A 22,126-nucleotide genomic window follows, 5' to 3' on the forward strand; every position below is an offset into this window, starting at 1 on the left:
ATCTGCGCTGTGTGTGTGTGTGTGTGTGTGTGGTGTGTGGTGTGTGGTGTGTGGTGTGTGTGTGTGTGTGTGTGTGTGTGTGTGTGTAGTGTGTGTGTGTGTGTGTGTGTGTGTAGTGTGTGTGTGTGTGTGTGTGTGTGTGTGTGTGTGTGTGTGTGTGTGTGTGTGTGTGCGTGTAGTGTGTGTGTGTGTGTGGGGTGTGTGTGTGTGTGTGTGTGTGTGTGTGTGTGTGTGTGTGTGTAGTGTGTGTGTGTGTGTGTGTGTGTGTGTGTGTGTGTGTGTGTGTGTGTGTGTGTGTGTGTGTGTGTGTGTGTGTGTGTGTGTGTGTGTGTGTGTGTGTGTGTGTGTGTGTGTGTGTGTGTGTGTGTTTCCGCTACACAGCTGTTTCCTGATTAATAGAGAACCATGGTGTCATTTTCCAAGGCGACCAGTGGGGGCGCCATTTAGTCAAAAAACATTACATCAAATGAAATGGCTCCTACATTTACTTAAGTAAAATGTTTAATGCAGTTAATGCAGTTTTTAACTAGTTAAGAGTATTACTGTATTACTGTATTATTGTATTATTGTATTATTGTATTACTGTGTTACTGTATTACTGTATTACTGTGTTACTGTATTACTGTATTACTGTATTATTGTATTACTGTGTTACTGTATTACTGTATTACTGTATTGTGGTATTGATACTTTTACTTAGTAAAACATCAGAATATTCTTTCCACCACTGACAGACAGACACATCTTACTCTGTGTCTGAATATAAATGTGAATCCACTCAAACAACAGGCTTACACTTGAGATTGAACTGAGAAAATCTGCTTTCTGCTATAATGTTCTTATTTCATGGAACTATCTACAACTCATGATAAACATTAATGCCCCAATATCCTTTATTTAATAACCTGCTCTTAAATCTCTCTACCTCACTATGTAACTGTTTTTAACTTACTAACTTTCTGTTATGGTCTTATTGTGTTGTTTCTGTGTTTTATATCTGTATGAGTCTTAATAGTTGATGTGTGTGTGTGTGTGTGTGTGTGTGTGTGTGTGTGTGTGTGTGTGTGTGTGTGTGTGTGTGTGTGTGTGAGAGAATGAGTGTGTGCGTGTGCGTGTGCGTGTGTGTGTGTGTGTGTGTGTGTGTGTTCTCAGCAGCATTGTAATGAGGGTAAACCTCAATGCTCTTTTCTATAATAAATAAAGGTTTCAATCAGTTTAAGTGTCAGAGGCTCAACATGTAAAAATACAAATTGCAGTGATTGTGGGTGAATGCATGCAAGTGTTAATTGTAATTGTAACATGTACATACTATAGTCACTGTACCTTATCATTATTCTAGTCAATGTGTTACTATGTCAACCTTACTCACAATAATCAAAATAAGTATCAACACAGTATTCATATTATAATATTATACTGTAATTCACTGATGAAAATAATTCATGTAAATTCATCTGACCTCAGAGTCTCCAATCTACAGTGTGGGCTCTTCAGTGCAGCTTCCAGCAGGTCCAGGTCCAGTTCGTTTGAACTTAAATCCAGGTGGCGTAGATGGGATGGATTAGAACTGAGAGCTGAAGCCACAACTTCAATGTGTTCCTTCTCGAGGCCACAGCCAACAAGTCTGTAATGACAGATTAAATGTAAAATCAGAGATGATCAAAACAGATCAGTCCAAGTTCACTGTGAAGGAAGTAAACTAAGAGATCTTCTATCTATGTAGTTCTCCAGACATTAACAGGATGTCAGTAAGAACAGGGAACTAAGTTAAAGCATGTAACTTACATTGATGTATTTAGTAATTTGGTAATTCCTCATTAAAGTGAGTGAACAATTAATGACCATTGACCATTGTTTAAAACAGTGGTTCTCAAACTTTTTCATGTCAAGGACCCCCAAAATGATATGTATTTGCCTGCGGACCCCCATCTCAAAAATATTTTGTGTCAAAAATAGCAGATCTACAAGCTCATAGCGCGGCACTCGGTGCCGCGCTATGAGCTTGTAGATCTGCTATTTTTAAATAGCCAAACTATAAAACATGGTTAAAGTGGTTAAAATGATTGTGACACTATAATAACTAATTTTGCTGGGGACCCCCTGGTACCCCTCCAAGGACCCCTGGGGGTCCTCAGACCCCACTTTAAGAACCAAGGATTTAGATATCATGTTATATAGCCAGATGGCAGGTTTATTTGTAGACCTGGCATCCTATAGTGTGTATAGTTTCAATGTACAGATTATAGATTTGTTTATATTATACTGTTTAGACCAGGCTTGTCGAACTCATTTTGGGGTCTGGGCCGCATTGGTCAAAAAGTGACTTGAGGGCAGACTGGACACGCAGACACGGAGACACGCATGCACGCTCATGCACATTCAGTTATACATCATTGTTTTTCAGTCTTTTGTCTCAGTCACTGCTATAACTACAGTATATCACTTTAAAAATGTTATTATGAAGATTATATATAGATTAATTATGAATTAATTAATTGCACGTCCCACTGGAAGGAGACCCCGGGGCAGACCAAGGACGGGATGGGGGGATTAGATCTATGCTTTTTTTGCGGTTTTAGAATAGAAAAAAATAACCCAACAGTAAAAGCTCAGGTCAAATGTTTTTTTTACAAAAAAAGGATGTACCTGACATCTCTTTGCTTTAACTAACCTGTCAACATCAGGGACCAGGTTCTGAGCAGTGGTAACTTTCATAATGTCATTTAGATGTCCATGTGTCAACTGTGAGCGCAGTTTGGATTTGTTGATGTTCATTACTAGGGATGGAGCTTGTTATTTTTTATTGATAATGAGCACATTATCGATCCTGCTTATTGAGCAGAGCTTTTATCGAGCCCACTATTGATCTTTTTCTATTAATTTGTGGAAAGACGTGAGAGGACAAATTCTGAACAGAACCGGCCAGTTGTGACTGTGTTTGTGGCTGACCACCATCTAAAATTAAATGAAGATGACTAAAGTATATGTTTGCCTATCATTAAGTATTAGTGATAAGCGATGAGTGTTAAATGGCTTTATATTATGAATAGTATGCCTACTGTAATAATTACTATAAAATCTCCATGTCTCTTCAGCTCTTTATAAACAAAAAAAAATCTATTCTTTTGTCTTTGTTTTAGCCAAAATATATCACTTGCACTACATTTTACTAGGGTCTTCAAATACAGTACTTTTCTAACAGACAGAAGGCAAGTGACCTTTTTACTTTTGGAAAATAATATTGAAGAAACTGTTAACTGGTTAATGTGTGTACTGTCACTTTAAAAGCGCAATTTATACTTCATCGTACAACAGTGTCACGCACCAAACATGGCCGATCTCCAAGCTCACACGCGTCTGTTCGCACCACGTAGTGAGCTTGTAGATCTGCCATTTTCGGTAGATAGACTGAGAAGACAGCGCACATTGAATATGTCACGCAAGGCGACACTAGTCATTCATTCGCAGGGAGTTTTTAAGAGTTTCCTAAACAGATTATTATCATTTGGATTATTAAAATTCAACGGAGACAGAGGACGAGTGAAACTTTTGAGTGTTTCTCTCTTAACGGCCGTTATTCCACCGCACATGTAAACACAACGACGCAACCACCCGTACAAATGGAACCAAATGGACCCTTACGGTCCCCTTAAAGAAGCGATGTTACGATGTATCCAATAGTGAGCCAATAAAATTCCTCGTCCTTGTTTCCCTGGGCAGCGCTGGTTAGCAGGGATCAATACACTTTTAGACTGACATGTTTGTGCCAGCGTGGGTGATTAGATTTATTTCTTGATCTCCTCTTGTCTTGATTGTTTAGACATGACTTGGCCATTGTTCTCACAGAACAAGTTTGGCCACTATTAGACCTTCGCAGTCAGAGGCAAGGGGGGTTGGGGGGGATAACTGCCTGCCGCCTGCCGGCGCCGCCGTACATTTTTTGGTATTTTTTTTCTTGTGTTGTGTTGTGTTGTGTCTCCTCTCTGAGGTCTTCAGTGTTTAATTCATATCTCTTATGTTTTGGGCTTCGATAAATACCCCCTGCCCTGTGAGGATATCTTGGAGCACCTCAAGGCTGTATTACATCACCTGTGTTGTTTACATCAGTGCTTCTCAAAGTGGGGTCTGAGGTCTGAGGACCTGAGTCCTTGAGGGTGTTCTAGGGGGTCCCCAGCAAAATTAGTTGTTAGTATTTACAATCATTTTAAACACTTAACCATATTTTAGTTTGGCTATTCAAAAATAGCAGATCTACAAGCTCATAGCGTGGCACCGGGTGCCACTATGAGCTTGTAAAAAAAATGGGTTTAACCACTGTAACCCTACATCAGCTCTTTAAAAATAGCCGATCTACAAGCACATTGTGAGCTTGTAGATTGACTATTAAAACAAATAGTAGATTGACTATTACAAATAAAAATAAAACAATCTTTAAAAAAAATGAAAAATGTGGGATATTTAGAACAATGTTAACATAAATCTTGTATGGGGGTCCCTGGCAAAATATGTTCACATGGGGGTCTGTGGACAAATATGTATTAGTTTATATAAATACGGTTCATTAATTTGGGGTTCTTGACATGAAAAGGTTTGAGAACCACTGATAGACATAAACACTGCAGAATGAACCACCAGTGTGACCAATCAGTGTCTTTTATAATGTGATGATTCTCTGTCCCTCTCTCTCCATCCCCCTCCCCCTGTGTGTGTGTGTGTGTGTGTGTGTGTGTGTGTGTGTGTGTGTGTGTGTGTGTGTGTGTGTGTGTGTGTGTGTGTGTGTGTGTGTGTGTTTATTATTAGTATATTTATTTTGAATGTATGAATGGAGAGTGAAAGGTACTATAACATGATGTTGACATTCACATGACTACTGACCTGGCTGTTGTGCAGTTCCTCACAGCTGGGACCAGTCTCCATCGCGCCAAAGCTGTTGTGTTGTATGTGTTCAGGTCCAACACCTCCAGAACCTCCTCTGACATCAGCAGCATGGAGGCCAGAGCTGAACACTGGGTCTCAGAGAGTTCCTTCCCTGATCTGCTCTCTGCCTCCAGGAACTGTTGGATACCTTGACTTACTGAGGGGTCTTTCATCTCCATCAGACAGTGGAAGATGTTGATACATCTGTCAGGAGAGAACCTCTCATCATTCATCTCCTTCAGGTTGTTGATGGCTTTCTGGATCTCCTCTGGAATGTTCTCTGTCTGACCCAGCAGGTCTCCCAACAGACTCTGGTTGGACTCCAGTGAGAGACCATGAAGGAAGCGGACAAAGAGGTCCAGCTGACCACTCTTACTCGGCAGGGTTTTTTTCATAGCAGCCTTCAGGAAGTCAGACAGGGAACTGCCACTGTTGTAGTGGAAGCCTTTAAGGAATGTCTTCAGGACCTTCATGTTCCTCTGTGTGAAACAGTGGAACAGGTAGACTGCAGCCAGAAACTCCTGGATGCTCAGATGAACAAAGCAGTAGACTGTTTTGAGGCAGAACACACCGTCTTCTCTGAAGAACGTTGTGCAAAAGTCTGAGCACAGCAAGTCCTTGTTCACATCAAGACCACACACTTCCAGGTCTTTCTGGTAGAAAATGATGTTGCCTTTGTCCAGTTGGTCAAACGCCAGTCTACCCAGCTTCAGAAGAACTTCTCCTGCATCCTTCATGAGCTTCTCTTTGTCTGCCTCATCTACTTCAGGATTCTTCATCTTCTCCCGCCGGGTCTCACCTATCAGGAAGTAGCAGAACATCTCAACCAGGGTTTTTGGCAGTTTGTCTGTCATCTTCATGGTCTGCACAACGGTAGCAAGCATCCAACAAAAGACTGGGATTTCACACATGGTGTGGAGGATCTTTGTTTCCTTGATGTGTGAGTAGATTGAGCTTGACGTCTCATCACTGAACGTCTTCATGAAGAACTCCTTCTTCTGGTCATCTCTGATGAACCCTCGTACTTCTGTCATCCTGTTAACAAAGTCCTTCTGATTGATCTGATTGGCTGCTGCAGGTCGTGAGGTTATCCAGATCTGAGCAGAGGGGAGCAATTCTCCCTTGATGAGGCTTAGTACCAAAACATCCACTGGGTACGACTCAGAAACATCCATGAAGCTAAATGTTTTATTGAAATTGAACTGAAAATTGTTTTCATCATAACCATCCATAACAAACATGACTTTGAAGGGGCTGTTGTTGTAGTCTACTGACTTCTGCAATTCGTTGAAGATGTCATTAAGAACGTCTTCCTCAATAAATCTGGTTTCCTTGATGCATGTGTGAATTAGCTTTGCCAAACTAAAGTTTTGTCCCTTGAGCAGATTTAACTCTCGGAACTTGAGCGGGAACATGAGGTGTGGACCTTGGGGAAAACATTTCTTGGCCCAGTCAAAGATAAATTTGTGTACGAGGAAGGTTTTGCCAATTCCTGCACAGCCAACGGTCAGTACTGTTCTTTTGTTTCTTCCAGAAGGGTCTTTGAAGATTTCACTGAGATGGATTTCTTTTTCCTCTCCTGCCTTCTTCATCTCCATCTGTCTGACCTCATGATGACTGTGGATGTCTGTGACTTTGATGTCTACATTGTAGAGCGGGATGAAGATGTTTTCAAACATGATCTCAGGCCGTGTGCCCAGTTTTACACTCAGATATGTATTGCCCATGTTGAGTTGAAGCTGGTATTCATAGTAAGTAATGAGACGTCCTGATTGTTTCACCAGCAGACCTGTAGTGAACAAAGCAATTATATGTTTAAAAGCCTTGTCCAGAGAGAGAGAGAGAGAGAGAGAGAGAGACCCCCCCACACACACACACACACACACACACACACACACACACCAGAGTTTACCAATAACACAATAAAACAATTCCATTTCAGTCTTGATTGTTGACTAGTTCAAGATGCAAACAACTTGGTTTTGAAAAGACAGAGATGACAACTCACTGGAGTCCCTGCTATTAGAAGTAGTAAATGGAGCATAACAGCCAGATGTATTTCTCAGAGGCTCTTTCTATGGTTGCTGCCAATTGATAATGATTGTTCCCCAGATATCAATCTATAAAACAGTGAGGAATCTCTAGCTAAGTATCTATTTTGGGGGGTCCCCGTTCAAATATGATATTTTGGGGGTCCCCAGTTCAAATATCTTTTGTCTGGTCTCCAGTTCAAAGTGTGTCACGGCCTGAAAAGAGAGACATGTCTCAGAGACAGGTCTTACAACCACTACACCACTGGGGAGCGGTCCTCCTCACTACCTATAGACCAATTATTTGTTTACCAACATTGAAACTGGATGCACAGGTGATTGTTTCATGCAATCAATTCTCAACCTGTTGTTTCGGGGTGCGCTGGTTTCCAGGGGCTCAAGTGACTGGGACACTGTGATAAACTTAGCATTAATTGCATTGGCAATTGCCACAACCCTGGGGGTTGATTCCAGGGACATCAATTCGGGCCTCCTTTTTAGGAGTTTTGCTGCACATTGATCTAATATTGTTGTGCCAACCCCTGGAATTGGCTTTTTCCATACCTTCCACCTTAGACTTGTAGAAGTGTTTTTTTGATGCATATATTTCCTTTTGGACCTTATTTTTGTAGAACTTAGCCAAAGCACATGATTTTCCGGATTTGAAAGCCTTTTGTCTCTGGTAAATAAGGTGCTTGATTTTGGGGGTGATCCATGGTTTGTCTGATGGATAGATTTTCACTGTCTTCATAGGGAAATGTCTATCAATTTCAGGCAAGATAGTATTATAAAAAGCATTAGCCTTTTCATTGGTGCTGGTTGCTTCAGTCACCTCCTGCCATGGATGGGTGGTAATCCACCTACCAAACTCACTCAAACCAGGCTCCCTTATAGGTTGTACCACCCTTTTAATGCACTGGGGGGGGCATGATTGTGCTTTAGGTCTCCAGAGAACACAGTTGTGGTCACTTGAGGTAAGGGCAGGGAGAATCTCAGGCTTCAAATACATTGGTTTCATGTTAGTGATGATCTTGTCAAGGATGGCTTCGCCTCTGGTATTATTCTCAACCACCTGGCAAAGTTTATTATCCAGACAGATGTCACGGATGTCAAGGTGGTTAAGATCTCCAAGAATAACAAGTCCAATGTCTGGGTACTTAGAACGAAGCAGATCAGCTGAGGCCATTAGATGATCAATGAGTTCATCCTGGTGTGGTGATTTAGGTGGTGAATACACCACACACACAGCAATAGCAGATATGTTCCGTGGGAGTCTGGGGGGTCTCACTTTCACCCAAAGACATTCTAGATGTTGTGGAACGTTGATGCAGGTTAGGGGGTATGATGGAACACAGTCTCTGATGTACAATGCAATACCACCACCACGGCGAGTGCTGCGATATTTGGAAAACAAGGTGTAACCATCAATACCCAATAATTCTTCAGGCTTATGGGGTCCAAACCAAGTTTCTGAAATCGCAGCCACGTCCACATGGTTTTGTATCAAAATAGACTGAAGCTCACCAATCTTATATACAAGAGATCTGGCATTCGTCATCAAGAGAGTTGGTAACAGGGCATGGTTTGATGGTCTATTATTCTGTATGTTGACTTTAATTAAGTTTGGTTGTGATTTAACTCTGGAGTTCCCAAATCCAAACAGTCGAGGCTTAGTGTGGTCAAATCTTCTGCCAACAACAGTCCCAATGTTGCGCACCTCTACAGCCTCTTTTTCTGGTTGGTATCCGTGCCACTCCCTCTTTTCTTAAGATCTTTCTCAGCCGAGGGGTTAGTGGAGGAGCAGATTGTCTGAGTCCCTCCAGGGATTCCATGGTGTACTTTAAGACAGGTGGTGTTTCTGCCATTTGGGAACCGGTCAAATACAAAAATAATAGCTCCAAACTGTTCAAAACACAGCTCCAAACTGTTCCAAACTGAGAAATCCAATAGATGGCAGCTACAAAAAAAGATATCTAATGGATTCTAAATCCACTTCTCCATGCACAAACACATGAGGCAGCCATCTTGGGCGCCAGGTTGGACGTCCCGCCGCAGAGCCTCATCGGGGGAGACGATGAGGGATGCGATGCCAGGTTCGATAGCCGGCATACGGTCCAGGCCCACTGCTGCAGCGTTATGCATTGCAGTCAGAGTACGCCCGCCGGCCGAGAGACGGGGGCGGGCCCTCGTGTCTCTCCAGCAGGCCTGTAGCTCACTTATGTAGTCCTCTGAGTGAGGAACGGCGAAAGAGGTGGAGGCTGGCCTGCGCCTGAAGAAGGCGCTTGCAGGGGCTGACTCCGCCTGCTGCGGAATGGTGTCGCCCAGTGAGGTCTGGGCTGAGGAGTGGGAGCCCGACTCCGACCCCATCACTCACGTGAGTGGCCGCCAGAGAGAGTGAGTCATCCTCTGGGGTCAGGTGTGGCATTGGAGGCGTAGGCGCCTCTGCCTCCTCCGAAGGGGGATCGGGCCGGCTTTGGCAGACAGATGATCGACCTCAGACGACAGAATGCGGTCAGACCTCTTCTTGGGAGGGGGGGGGGGGGGGGCGCAGCCGCCTTAGCCCGACGTTTAGAATGCTTAGCTTTAGTTGTAGCCGGCTGGCCTGATGGGGGGATTTCGCCTGCACCCCGTGGCGGTTCCACCTCTGCCAATCTGGCCGCACTCACTGCCCGAGGCATGTAACCGCAGTTCATGCAGGCGTCGCCGTCCAGTGCATCCATCGTCTGGCTGGAGTGGAGCCTCACAGGAGGCGCAATAATGGGAGCTATCCATAGCCCAGAGCGCGGACGCTACTGGTTGCTAGGTTTGTAGAGACCGTAAGCTGGGGGGAGGGAGCGCTTACGCTGCCTGTACCAGCGGAGGCTTGGCTACTATAGTGGCTGGGCTGTAGCCCGCCTATGCCGGAGAGGTTGACTCCAGCAGAGGCTAGTGGCAATGAATTCAGGTGACCAGAGCGCTAACGCAACTGGTAGCAACTAATGGAAACCAAAAACAGCTACGCCACACAGCGGAAGCCACTAATGGCTGGGCTGTAGCCCGCTTATGCTGGGAGAAGGTTGACTCCAGCAGAGGCTAGTGGCAATGAGTTCAGGTGACCAGAGCGCCGGCTTGTAACAATAATATGTCTTAGTGCAGATCTATTACAACCTGCGTGCGAGAAGAAAAAAGGGACTGACCCTCCGGTAACGCCGGAAGATATAGCCTCTTCCGGTTCATCCCGGGGTCACAAGTGACGACGTTGGTATACATACTCAAACTGCGCATGCGCGAAGGGAATATTCAGTGCTTTAAGCACCGCCTCTGGCGGTTAGTAGGGACGAAATAGAACACTTACCCTACCTTTAATTTCTCAAGACAGATTCAGAGCTCCACATCTGAATCTGTCGGCAAGACCCATTACAACGTGTAGAGGCTGGCCTACAAGTGGGCGGGCCTTTGACCAGGAAGCAAGCCGTGCTTTACCCAATCAAATGTAGTGGGTGGGACTTACATGTGTGTGTTCACCTTATAATCTTCCACGGAACGAGGTATTATTAGTATTATTCCACTAATATCTTCCACCTGGAAACCAGAGTAAAGGCTGGGAACAAAGGCTAGGGGCAACTCATACTCACGATATAGCAGGAATTATTTTGAACAGTAAATAGTGGGTAGCTCTTAAAAGAGACGTTTTGGGTGTTTTTGTAACCCTGAGAGGGCACAAAACGGACCCTCACGGCTGTCACAGGTCCATTTGGTTACACTCCCAGAGTTTATAGCTGTTGTATGTGCTTGCAAACAAAACTAGCGTGTCAACACTGTTCTATTTACACCGAGTCCCAAGTCGAGGTGACATCTCACCCGGGTGATCCTGCTATAACTTTGGTCTCCATGTACAGACGAGCACACTGCGCAGCGTATCTCGTAATGTCTACAATTAATAAAGAGACATTTATGGTTTGTTTCACTTATGAGCCATTTCACAAGCTGAATGTAAATTCACCGGACAATCTCCGCGTCCATTCACACACAGAGCGGTTTGAGCCAAATGGGACATTATCCGGTCAAGGGTCCTGCTCGCTTAAAATCTATTGTGTGTCCGAGCCTACTGATCCAGAATGTTGCGTTCTCATTTCAGAGACGGATAGCTACACTGTAGCAGCATGTGGGCTAAGCTCCCTCTGTTTAGTGTGTGTGTGTGTGTGTGTGTGTGTGTGTGTGTGTGTGTGTGTGTGTGTGTGTGTGTGTGTGTGTGTGTGTGTGTGTGTGTGTGTCACTGGCGCGCGCCTACTACTGGTTGCACAAGGGAGCACAGGCTCCATTCACCCCTCGCACCCCAAAAAAACTCATACAAACACTATATATACATTTACTACATGAACAAATGTTTGATCAATGTAATCAATATATTGAAGAAGGTTTGATCTGTAAAAGTTAAGATGTGAGACAGTGGTTGGTCAAGTGTACGTGGAGACACTAATCATTTATATTTTCCACATTGTTATCATTATAGATACATAGATGGATGATCAAATATAGATACAAAAGAAAATGTCAAGTTCAAGACTCACCAGGATCCTTCTTTTTCCAGTATAAGTATCCCAGTAGTGCTGGCACTAAGATGATGATGATGATCACTGTAATAATCCCTGCAATCAATCCTCCCTCTGTGGCAATGTCACTCTCTGAAACACAGTGAGTTTGATTGATTGATTGAATTCAAACTTTATTCCAGACACACAGAGTACAAAGAAATCATAGACATCACACAACAAATTAAATTGATTGATTGATTGAACCGTTAGGGTTAGTTGTCATGGGTTTCCCCATGAGAAGCTAAAACACACCATAAAGTTCCACAACCTCAAGTCCATCAACCCGTCTTCTCTCTGCATCCCTCTCTGATGCCCTCTCCGTCTTCCCCTTCACACCCCGCCACACTGCCTTCTTTCATCTTCGCAACATCTTCCGCCTTCGTCTCAGCCTATCACACACTGATGCTGAGACATTCATTCATGCCTTCATCACATCCAGACTCCACTACTGCAACAGCCTTCTATACGGCGCCAGCACCAAGGTTCCCAAGAAACTACAATGTACGTAAAAAATGTGTCCGTCCGCCTGCTCACCAGAACCCCATCCAGGGACCACATCACTCCTGTCCTCCGTGACCTTCACTGGCTCCCAGTCAAGCACAGAATTTACTTCAAAATACTAATCACCACCTACAAAGCCCTCAACAACCAGGCCCCCCGCTACCTCTCTGAACTTATCCAACGCTATGTCCCCTCCCACTCCCTCAGGTCAGGTGATGCCAACCTCCTGGACAACCTGGTCCCTGAGACACGCCCCCTCCCCCCCCAGCTCCCTCAGGACAAATAAGTGAACCTGAGGTGACAGGGTTAGGGTTAGGCCCCCTCACTGTGGAACTCCCTCCCAGCTCACATCAGAGCTGCCCCCCCCCCACCCTCACCACGTTTAAAACCACTCAAAACACACCTTTTCAGACTCACATTCCCCACAAAAAATCCCCCTTTGTTTACCTTTCTTTTATAGTTTAAAAATAACTAGTTCTTCCTAATAAAGTTGTTTTCATCTTCTTTCTGTAAAACAACTTTGAGTACCAAGCGCTATACAAATGGTATGTATGTATTATTATTATTATTATTATTATTATTATTATTATTATTATTATTATTATTATTAACAGCCATGTCCTACATGGTACACTAAGTCACTCTGGATAAATATACATTCATTAATCCATTAATAAATGTACATTTAGTAATACATTAAAAATAAATGTATATTTTCTTTGCTTATCAAAGAGCTGTGATAAACATCCTTCTGCTTTGTTGTGAGTTCAGAGTAGAAGCAGCTTCACAGGTGGAGGAACACTAGACTTTATGATGACATAACAACCTGACATGGTCCTTTATAATGTAAGTTTTATGTTATTTACATGTTGATGACATAGTTACGTAGTTTAGGACAGATAGTTCTGATAAGTGGTTTATTAGTTGACATTGATATATAAGCAAATGTTATTTACATGTTGGTGCATGACAAAATAATATAGAATGTGATAATGTATATAAAGTATTTATAGAATGTATATAGAATGTTACAGTGAATACAGTGTGTAGTATTTATAGAGTGTATATAGAATGTTACAAGTGAATACAGTGTGTAGTATTTATAGAATGTATATATAATGTTACAGTGAATACAGTGTGTAGTATTTATAGAATGTATTGTGGAGTGTCGCTAGGCAACCGCTGTCAGGTAAGCACCTCAACAGGGAGAGTCAGTGGGACAGAGGCGGTGCGTGGCCAGCCAGGCCCCGCCCCCAGCTGGGCTGCGTCATCGACGGGCGCTACCTGCCCGTCGATCTGTGGAATCAACCTGAAGTGAGCCCCCCCCCCCCCCCCCCCCACCAGCTGGGGAGCGCACAGACAGGCCAAAAGCACCGTCTCTACCTCAGTATGGCCTGATTCTCCACGTTGACCAGACAGGTGCACAGGCGGTAAGTGAACCTCCACTTATTCTCCTCCTCATTATTGGTGTTTATATAACTCGGAGTCTAATGGTTATATTTCTGTTCTAGGCAACATAGGACCCGACACGTGTAAACGGAATGTTCATGGACTGGAATCCCACGCAGAGGGCGTGAAGGAGAAACGCACGGACAATTACTGATACAGAGCCCCGAAGGGGTGAAAAGTTTGTTTATTGAATGATTCATGATTTGAAGTGTCGTCACCAAACGGCACCAGGGGTTTCCCCCCTGTGGACGTGAAATGATTTGAATAAAACGCCCTGTGAGGCTTTCGCAAATACTGTCTCCGAGTGTTGGTTTGGTTCAGTCTTCACAGTATATAGAATGAGTGCATACAGTGTGTAGTATTTATAGAATGTATCCACCTGTTTCCACGGGAATTTACTGGAGCAAAAATCCTGTGTGGGAAACATCCTGCGGGGGGACCGGAAGTAGGAAATAGCGTCTCAGTGTGTTTACATTTGCCAGCAGAACGTAGCTCGTTCGCAGCTGGCGAACGGGCCTTTTGCATGTAGTTGAAGCGCAAGGGGGCGGGGGGGCGGTGCATGGGGAGAGAGTCAGCGCACTGAAGTCAAGGCACACTACAGACTACTGTGTTGTTGACAGACAACGGATGCACGCTTATTATGAGAAACAACACAAATAAAACATGGCAAAACAGTTGCGTGCATTAGTGCAAGATGAGGGTAAAGGAAATATTCAGTCTAAATGTCCAGTAATTCGCATGCGAAAAGGAAACATTAATGTCCAGTTTGCTAATCCACAACTACTGTGCCAGATAATCACCAAGAGAGTTAAAAAAGAAAAAGCGTTTCAGTCATTCAGTCCGACTTCACTGTAGCCTATAGTTAGCCTGGTATCCAGCCTGCTTCGCTACGTTCGGCGGACTTTTTTTTTCTCTCTTCGCTTCTCAGTCTGGAGAGCACCCTATTGACTCGTTTTGCAGAACTACACTGGAACTACATATGTTACGTTGGGCAACGTCGTTGCTGATTGGATGTTGTTCAAACGAATGACGAATCACAACGATCACACTGTTTTTTTTTGTCCCGCCCGCACCACAGACCAATCAGAAGCCACGGTAGGTTTCGAAGCTTTTGGCATGTCCCGCCTCCCTTGGAGATAGGAGGCTTTCCAGACTGAGAAGCGAAGAGAGAAAAAAAAGTCCGCCGAACGTAGCGAAGCAGGCTGGATACCAGGCTAGCCTATAGTAGCCTTTTCATAAATTATATTTGTATTAGGCTGTCCTAAGAGTTTATAATATTTAGAGAAATGTAAGGTTTCAAATACAAAAGTATTGGTAGTAGTTGCTGGACATTTAGACTGAATGTTTCATTTATCCTCATCTTGCGCTAATGCACGCAACTGTTTTGCCAGGTTTTATTTGTGTTGTTTCTCATAAGCGTGCATCCGTTGTCCGTCAACAACACAGTAGTCTGTGCCTTGACTTCAGTGCGCTGACTCTCTCCCCCCCCCCGCCCCCTTGCGCTTCAACTACATGCAAAAGGCCTGTTCGCAGTACAGCTACGTTCTGCTGGCAAATGTAAACACACTGAGCCGCTATTTCCTACTTCCGGTCCCCCCGCAGGATGTTTCCCACACAGGATTTTTGCTCCAGTAAATTCCCGCGGAAACAGGTGGATATACAGTATAATGTTACAGTGAATACAGTGAGACAGAGGTGTTTACAGAGGTTCTTCAAGGTGTTAAAGGTTTAATGACATTCACTTTTACACCACATTCAAAGTCTTTGTCCTGGTCCTTCAAAAGTGTACAAAAAGTTTTAAGTGAAAATTCCATTCCAGTGATCAATGGCAGGTGTTTTTCTCTCACATTTCTAAAGCCTTTTCAACTGCAATGAAAAAAGAAATCTTTGCCTGCGGGTGTCGCTGGTGAGGGATTTTGCCTGTCAATCATCGCCTCTGCTCCGCCCCCCCCAAAGGAAAGGATAGGGGAGGGGAGGGGCGAGGAGGAGAGTGGGCGGGATTAATCGACTCTGTGACCTCACTGTCGAAGGGCCAAGCTCAGATTACTTTTCAGCCTAATTATTCAGAAAACCCCAGACCACAGAAAATCCACTGAATGTTCTAAGTTCAGGTTTTTTGGGTGTAATTGAAGTCATAAAACCCCAAATAAAACATTGAAAATAAAAAAAAGTGAAAATGAATGTCATGATACCTTTAAACAGTGATTAAACATTCATTACCTGAGATGTAACGGTGTGTCTCAACAGTGTAGTTGAAGTGTGGCAGGTGAACTCTACAGGTCACATGACCTGGTAGTGACACTGTCACATTGCTCTGGACAATGTAACAGTGTGGAGAAGGTCTGTGTGTCACTGAGGGTTCAGCAGAGATGTTGTTTTCATCTCTGTGCAGCCAAGACATCTCAGGTTCAGGATACCAGCACCCAGAGTCACATGACAAAGATACACCACTGTCTGTTGATCCATTTGAAGAGATCACTGGCTGAGACACTGACCCTGAAAAAACATGATTATATATGATTATACATCCATCCATCCTATAGCACTGTAGTGGTTCAATTGGCTCTTTTCTATTGTTATTTATTTTTCCATCCATGTTTTGGACACTGAAACTTACCAACAAGGAGCTGGATCAAAGTGCTGATGTACAGTTGTGGAGCAGAACATCTGTACTTCCCCTCGTCCGAGAGCTTCACTCTGGACAGTTTCAGTGACATGTTACCATCAGGAAGATGATCAGGAAACAGAGACGTCCTCTCTTTGTACAACAGGTTCAGGTCTTGGTCATGTTTGTAATGTCCATCTTGGAGGAGATGTATGAGGTACGGCTTCAGGTCAGGTCTGGACCACTCCACTGTCTTCCTGGCCATGTTGAACGGTGGTTTAATGAGACATGGAAGGATCACCTCATCTCCCTCTTTGATCAGGATGTCCTGAGACCCGATCACCTGATGTTGTCCTTAAAACAAAACCAAATGAAGCATGGTGTTAGTTCATGATGCACACTGGAGTCATACGCTGTAATCAACTGTCTGTCTGTCTGCCTGTCTGTCTGTCTGCCTGTCTGTCTGTCTGCCTGTGTCTATCTACCTGTCTGTCTGTCTGCCTTTCTATCTAATAGATAACAATTGCAGCCCACATTCTGTACTACTTGCAGATGTTATAATAAAACAGGTTATCTGGCGCCCACTGCTGGCGGAATTGAAAACAACATGCGCGTTCAGGTGAGCGGGGAGTTAGATCCTAAGGGGAAAAATGAAACACGGCACCCGGTCAGCTCAGACCACACAGACTGAAGAAAGCATAGAGTAACCTACTATAGTTATACTGTATGTGACATGATTAAAATGAAGTGAGGGAGGAAGGGTACATTTCTAGGAAGGGAAAAAGTGCATTACGAATCAAACACTTAATTAATGGCAGCATATTTTATCATTTCCTTTTGAATAGGAACTTTAGTGTCACCTTAATAACGGTTCCAGCCTGGAGGCTGGGTGGATAGCGCAGTGATAAAACTACTTGCCTATAATAATAGCTAATAGCTTGTAGATTTGCTATTTTCTGACAAGTTTTTTACATGTTTTTACTGTTAAGTGTTTACTCTAAGACACTCCTGGGTACCCATGGTACTCAAGAAGTCCCCTCCCCCATCTCTCTTTTTCTGGAAACAAAAACAATGGAGCTTACACAAAAAACTAACTTGACCCATTGTTTTACACCTGTAAACCTGTGATGTGACAATACAGATGATTGAGAATAGCTACAACATGTAGCAAATAACTGAGTACATGTACTCAGACATCTATGTACTCAGTTAGACCTATTAATTAGAGTGTGCAAATGGAATCAAATGGACCCAGTTACTCCAGTACAGTACTTAAGTACAATTTTGAGGTAATATTACTTTGCTTGAGTGTGTGTACTTTATACTTCTTGTTGAGAGTTAATTGACTGACGTCTTAATGACATCTGATTGATTTACGACGCTTTCAATATTCTATTCAACTACATCTAGTAGGCAAATATTATACTTTTTAGTTGGAGTTAACTCTCAGATTCATTAATTTCATGGAAACCCCCTTCCCTCATGTGGCCTCTGTATGATTTTCATGATGATTTTATGTTTTGATTATCCTTTTTATCATTTTATTTAAATGCCATTGCAATGGCTGCCCTATGCGTCACTTATGTTTAATTATAAGCTTTTGCAGTTATTACAGTTCTAATTTGTACATTTTCCATTCATTATATGAAAGATATATATAAATGTACCTTCATGACAATGTAATTCTCCATTATGCAGAGGCTGGAAGGTTCCCTCAGGACAGAGTTCACATGATGTTGCTGTGAACTCTGTGCAATGTTCAGACACATGGCTTCCTGTTGGACACACAATCACATTGGAATTTAATTTGTTTGCATTTCATAAATAATTTTGTAGGACTAAACTATATATATATATATATATATATATATATATATATATATATATATATATATATATATATATATATATATACAAAATAAAGAATACCTTAAAATAAAAGCATACATTGTTGGCCTTGAATGTTAATATGTATTAGAAAATTAAATCAGAGCAGTCATTCCTGTAGATTTGTGGGCCTATTATCAATTAAATTAAATTAATGAATAGGCTAATATTGTGGCAATGTTGCTATAAAGACTCGACCGTGACTCGCTCTGTGAAGCTTGACGCAGCTTGATAGCTCTGTTCTGACCTGAATAGCTAACATTAAGGATGTTGGATAAAGGCAATTCTGCAATGTGGCCAGCATATTTCATGTAGTCTGTCCGTGAATGGAGACAACAATATTTTGTGACTATTACTGTTACTTGAAAGTATTTTGGTATGAAAATATGCTATTTAGATGTAACCAAATATAGGCCTACGCCTACTGGATCCATAACTCCATGTCTCGCATTTGTGACAAACTTAACCGCTTGAAAATAGGTTGAAAATTCAGGGAGTTGTAAGATTTTAATTGTGGAGAGACCGTCTGCTTCAATGGACATAAATGCATTAGAACAGTGGTTTTCAACCTTTTTCATATCAAGGTCCATTATTTATTCGGCATTTGAGCCACGGAACACCGTTTGATGAGCTTTAGCCTCTCACACCCAAAACTTAGAATATGTTGTTATCGTTCGATAAGATGTTGTCAAAATAACAATTCTTTACGTTCTCTAATTGTGTACCTGTATAGTAAGTAATGCAGATGTTTAACAATTTGACTCTTGAGAGTGTGAAATGTTATACTCAAGATTTAAAGATCTATAAGGGTCCATTTGGTTATCAACTCTCCATCATTTAGCTGGGGACCACCTGGAACCCCCTCAAGGACCACTGGTGGTCCCCGGACCACTGGTTGAGAACCATTGCACTGACAAGTCCCGGAAAAGACGCACTGTGATTGGCCAGTAGTCAACGCACTGTGAGCGCTGTGATTGGCCAGTAGTCACTTTGAGTGTCAGTTTGCCTACGCTAAAATGGCGGCCGCGATACCAGTTGCTCCAACGAACTGCAGAGGCCAATGAGGTATCTAGGTTTCTATATCTATGCACTAATGCACAACAAGCATAAGACACCCAGACAATTTAAAAGATGTAGTTCTTACCAGGGCCACACAGGGGGCAGCATCTCTCCTCTATATAATACTCTGAACTGGAACATGTGACATCAAATCCAACTTCCATAGGCATCTTAAACATCTATTGAACAATGGAAATATCATCATTACTTATTCAGTTTGCTTTATTTAATCAAATGTTAAATATCAAAGATACATATAAATTGATGTGTGTGTGTGTGTGTGTGTGTGTGTGTGTGTGTGTGTGTGTGTGTGTGTGTGTGTGTGTGTGTGTGTGTGTGTGTGTGTGTGTGTGTTGTACAGATGTGTGAGTGAGACAGCCAATTGTTTTACCAAAGAATAGACAATTAAACATGTCACAGGAATGACAACCATGAATAGTCCTCTCCAAAACAAAGCTGGGATGTCTGTAAGAATAAATAACAAAATAAATCCATTATTGTATGAAATGTTATATGGCAGGGAAATAATAGTGCTTAATTCTAAGATGTTGAGCTCTCAGACTGTCAGCTTCTAGTGGAGCTGTGTGTGTGTGTGTGTGTGTGTGTGTGTGTGTGTGTGTGTGTGTGTGTGTGTGTGTGTGTGTGTGTGTGTGTGTGTGTGTGTGAGAGGGTGTGTGTTGTAGCGGATTACCCCTTTACGTTCACTTGTTTGGGGTGCCAGCCGGCTTTTCAACCGACAATTTATTTAGAGTGAATACCTTAAAGAGGGTAACAACTAGGCATGTAACGATTCACTCAACTCACGATACGATTCGAATCACGATTTGAGGTTCACGATACGATTTCTCACGATTTTCTCACGATGTTTTAAACAAAATAATTTTCCAGACAAATGACCGAAAAATCTTTTTCTTTATTATTTCTCTTACACAAATCCAGACCAGTATTTTCTTCTTCTTTTTTACAATACTGTTTGTTTTCTCTTATTCTCTTTACAGGTAGCAAATGACTGGAAACTTTTTTTTTTCTTACACAAATGTCAAATCCAGGTTTCTTTTAACAATAATACTCTTACCCTCTTTTCAAGACTATCAAAGAATGGCTGCCTTTTTATTCCTGAGGTAGATAACGACAACTGTACTGTAAGCCAGGCACACTAAGGCATATTTATAGTTTTCTTTTTAACATTAACAACAATGAAATACAATTTTAACAATACTCTTACCTCTTTTCAATACTGTATCAAAGAATGCCTTTTTATTCTATAGGTAGGTAGATAATATTACATGAAGCCAACTGTAGTGTAAGCCAGTTCCAAACTGTTTCTTTGTCTTAACAAAAATGAAATACAAATTTAAAATAAAGAATAACTTAAAACATATTTTGTCTTAGCAAAAATAAAATGAATTTCAAAACAAGCCCAGATTAAAATAAATAAATGATAAATAAAATCTTTTCACATAAACAAACTAGTCTTAGGCTTAGCCTAGCCCACTTGCTCCTTGGAGTTTACATTTTCTCTGTTTTTTTTTTTTTTTTACATGTTTTTCTTTAGGAACACCAGCATATCTACATTCTCAGGTAGCAGCTGAGATCTCTGAGCATTCACAATATCCCCAGCTGTTGAAAAGACCCTTTCACTAGGGACAGAGGTGGCTGGTATGGAGAGGAAGGCTTTAGCAAGAGGGGAAAGCAGTGGGTATTGCTTTGCATTTTCCTTCCACCAGTTGAGTGGGCAGCTTTTGAGGGTAATGCATGCTTCATTTCTGTACTTATCCATTTCTTTCTCAATCTCATTGATGGGCTGTGCTGCTGCTGCTGCTGCTGCTGGAGTGAAAGTCCCTCCAAGGAGAACTTCCAAGGCTGTTTTCTTAGGAGGAGGTGGTCCTTCTAGCTCAGGTCCCCCTGCCCTGTCTGTCCCTTCTGCTGTGTCTGTCTGTGTCTGGTCAACAGGCTGTTCTGCTACTGCACCACTGGTACCTGCTACCACCTCATCACTGGTCTCAGTGGTCTGTAAATAGCAGGAGAAAAAAAAGACTTTAGTCAATCTAATAGCCACTAGCCAGGGGTCTCATTTATCACAGAAACAACACTTGCTAGACCTATATATCAGGAAGGCTTTTAGAAAAGATATAGACTAAGGCAATAAACCACCAAGGCATTAATACAATAACAATGCAAGAAAATAACTAATACACATTATTTACAGTATTAGAAAGTGAGATAAATTGTTGAGTTAATACCTGGTTGTGAAACTGCACAGCTTTCTCCTTCAGCCTGCTGTACACATCCTGGCGTGTTTCTTCCTCTAGATGAGGCAGGTTGCAGAATCTGGGGTCTAATGCAGTGTACTCCAGCAGGTACTTCTGCGCATCTATGTATCTGCTGGAAAGATTGGTGAGGATGGCTCTCTTCATGCTGGCCACTGTGGACGAGTCTCCTTCACTGGGTGACAGGCTGTTCTCTATCTGGTGCTTTAAGGGCTCAATGAGAGACACAGTTGGGCTTTTTTCATCACACATCACAGTGGTGGCTGTTTTCAGAGGTTTCAGTAGCTTCACAATATCATAGGCATCACGTATGTCTGAGGTACTCAGTGTGTCCAGATCACCAGCATTTTTTCGGACTGAATCTGAGACGAGAGTTGCAGCGATAGCTGGTTGCTGCTCCAGATATCTCTCAAGCATATCCATAGTGCTGTTCCAGCGCGTTGCGACATCGATGATTAGCTTGTTATCACCAAGGTTCAGCTGTTTCTGTTTGGCTTTGAACACAGCATATGCTGAAGTGCTTCGGTGGAAGAAGGCTGCAACGCGCCTCACCCGACCTAGTAATCGGCTGACACAATTCACTTTGAAACCCGCCTGCGTGGCCAAGTTTAAAGTGTGGGCAAAACACTTAATATGGGGAGCGAACCCGCCGGCCTCTCTCACCGTAACGTCCATGTTCCTCGCATTGTCCGTAACAATAGCAATGTCACGATTAGGCCTTTTAAGATTCCATTCAGTCACAGCGGTTTTCAGAACGTCACCTATGTTTATTCCAGTGTGCGATTCGTACAGAGGGCGAGTTTGAAGCACAAAGTTAACGATCTCCCACTTGCT

At 42.7% G+C, this 22,126-nt stretch overlaps 1 protein-coding gene across 1 annotated transcript in view; it reads right to left on the reverse strand.

Moving 5' to 3' along the window:
* The window catches only part of LOC308075733 (NACHT, LRR and PYD domains-containing protein 3-like), a gene marked incomplete at its 3' end in the record, with an annotated part of 187,927 nt that overhangs the window by 88,646 nt on the left and 77,155 nt on the right, over positions 1 to 22,126 (reverse strand). The window contains exons 8-12 of the mRNA XM_080415679.1: positions 16,089 to 16,430; positions 15,692 to 15,967; positions 11,498 to 11,611; positions 4,876 to 6,706; positions 1,460 to 1,624 (exon numbers count right to left, since the gene is read on the reverse strand). Coding sequence (XP_080271805.1) covers positions 1,460 to 1,624; positions 4,876 to 6,706; positions 11,498 to 11,611; positions 15,692 to 15,967; positions 16,089 to 16,430 — 2,728 coding nt within the window. The remainder of the gene's footprint in view (positions 1 to 1,459; positions 1,625 to 4,875; positions 6,707 to 11,497; positions 11,612 to 15,691; positions 15,968 to 16,088; positions 16,431 to 22,126) is intronic.

Source organism: Gymnoscopelus braueri (genome assembly GCF_963280865.1).
Source record: "Gymnoscopelus braueri genome assembly, chromosome: 20".
NCBI classification, from domain to species: Eukaryota; Metazoa; Chordata; class Actinopteri; order Myctophiformes; family Myctophidae; genus Gymnoscopelus; species Gymnoscopelus braueri.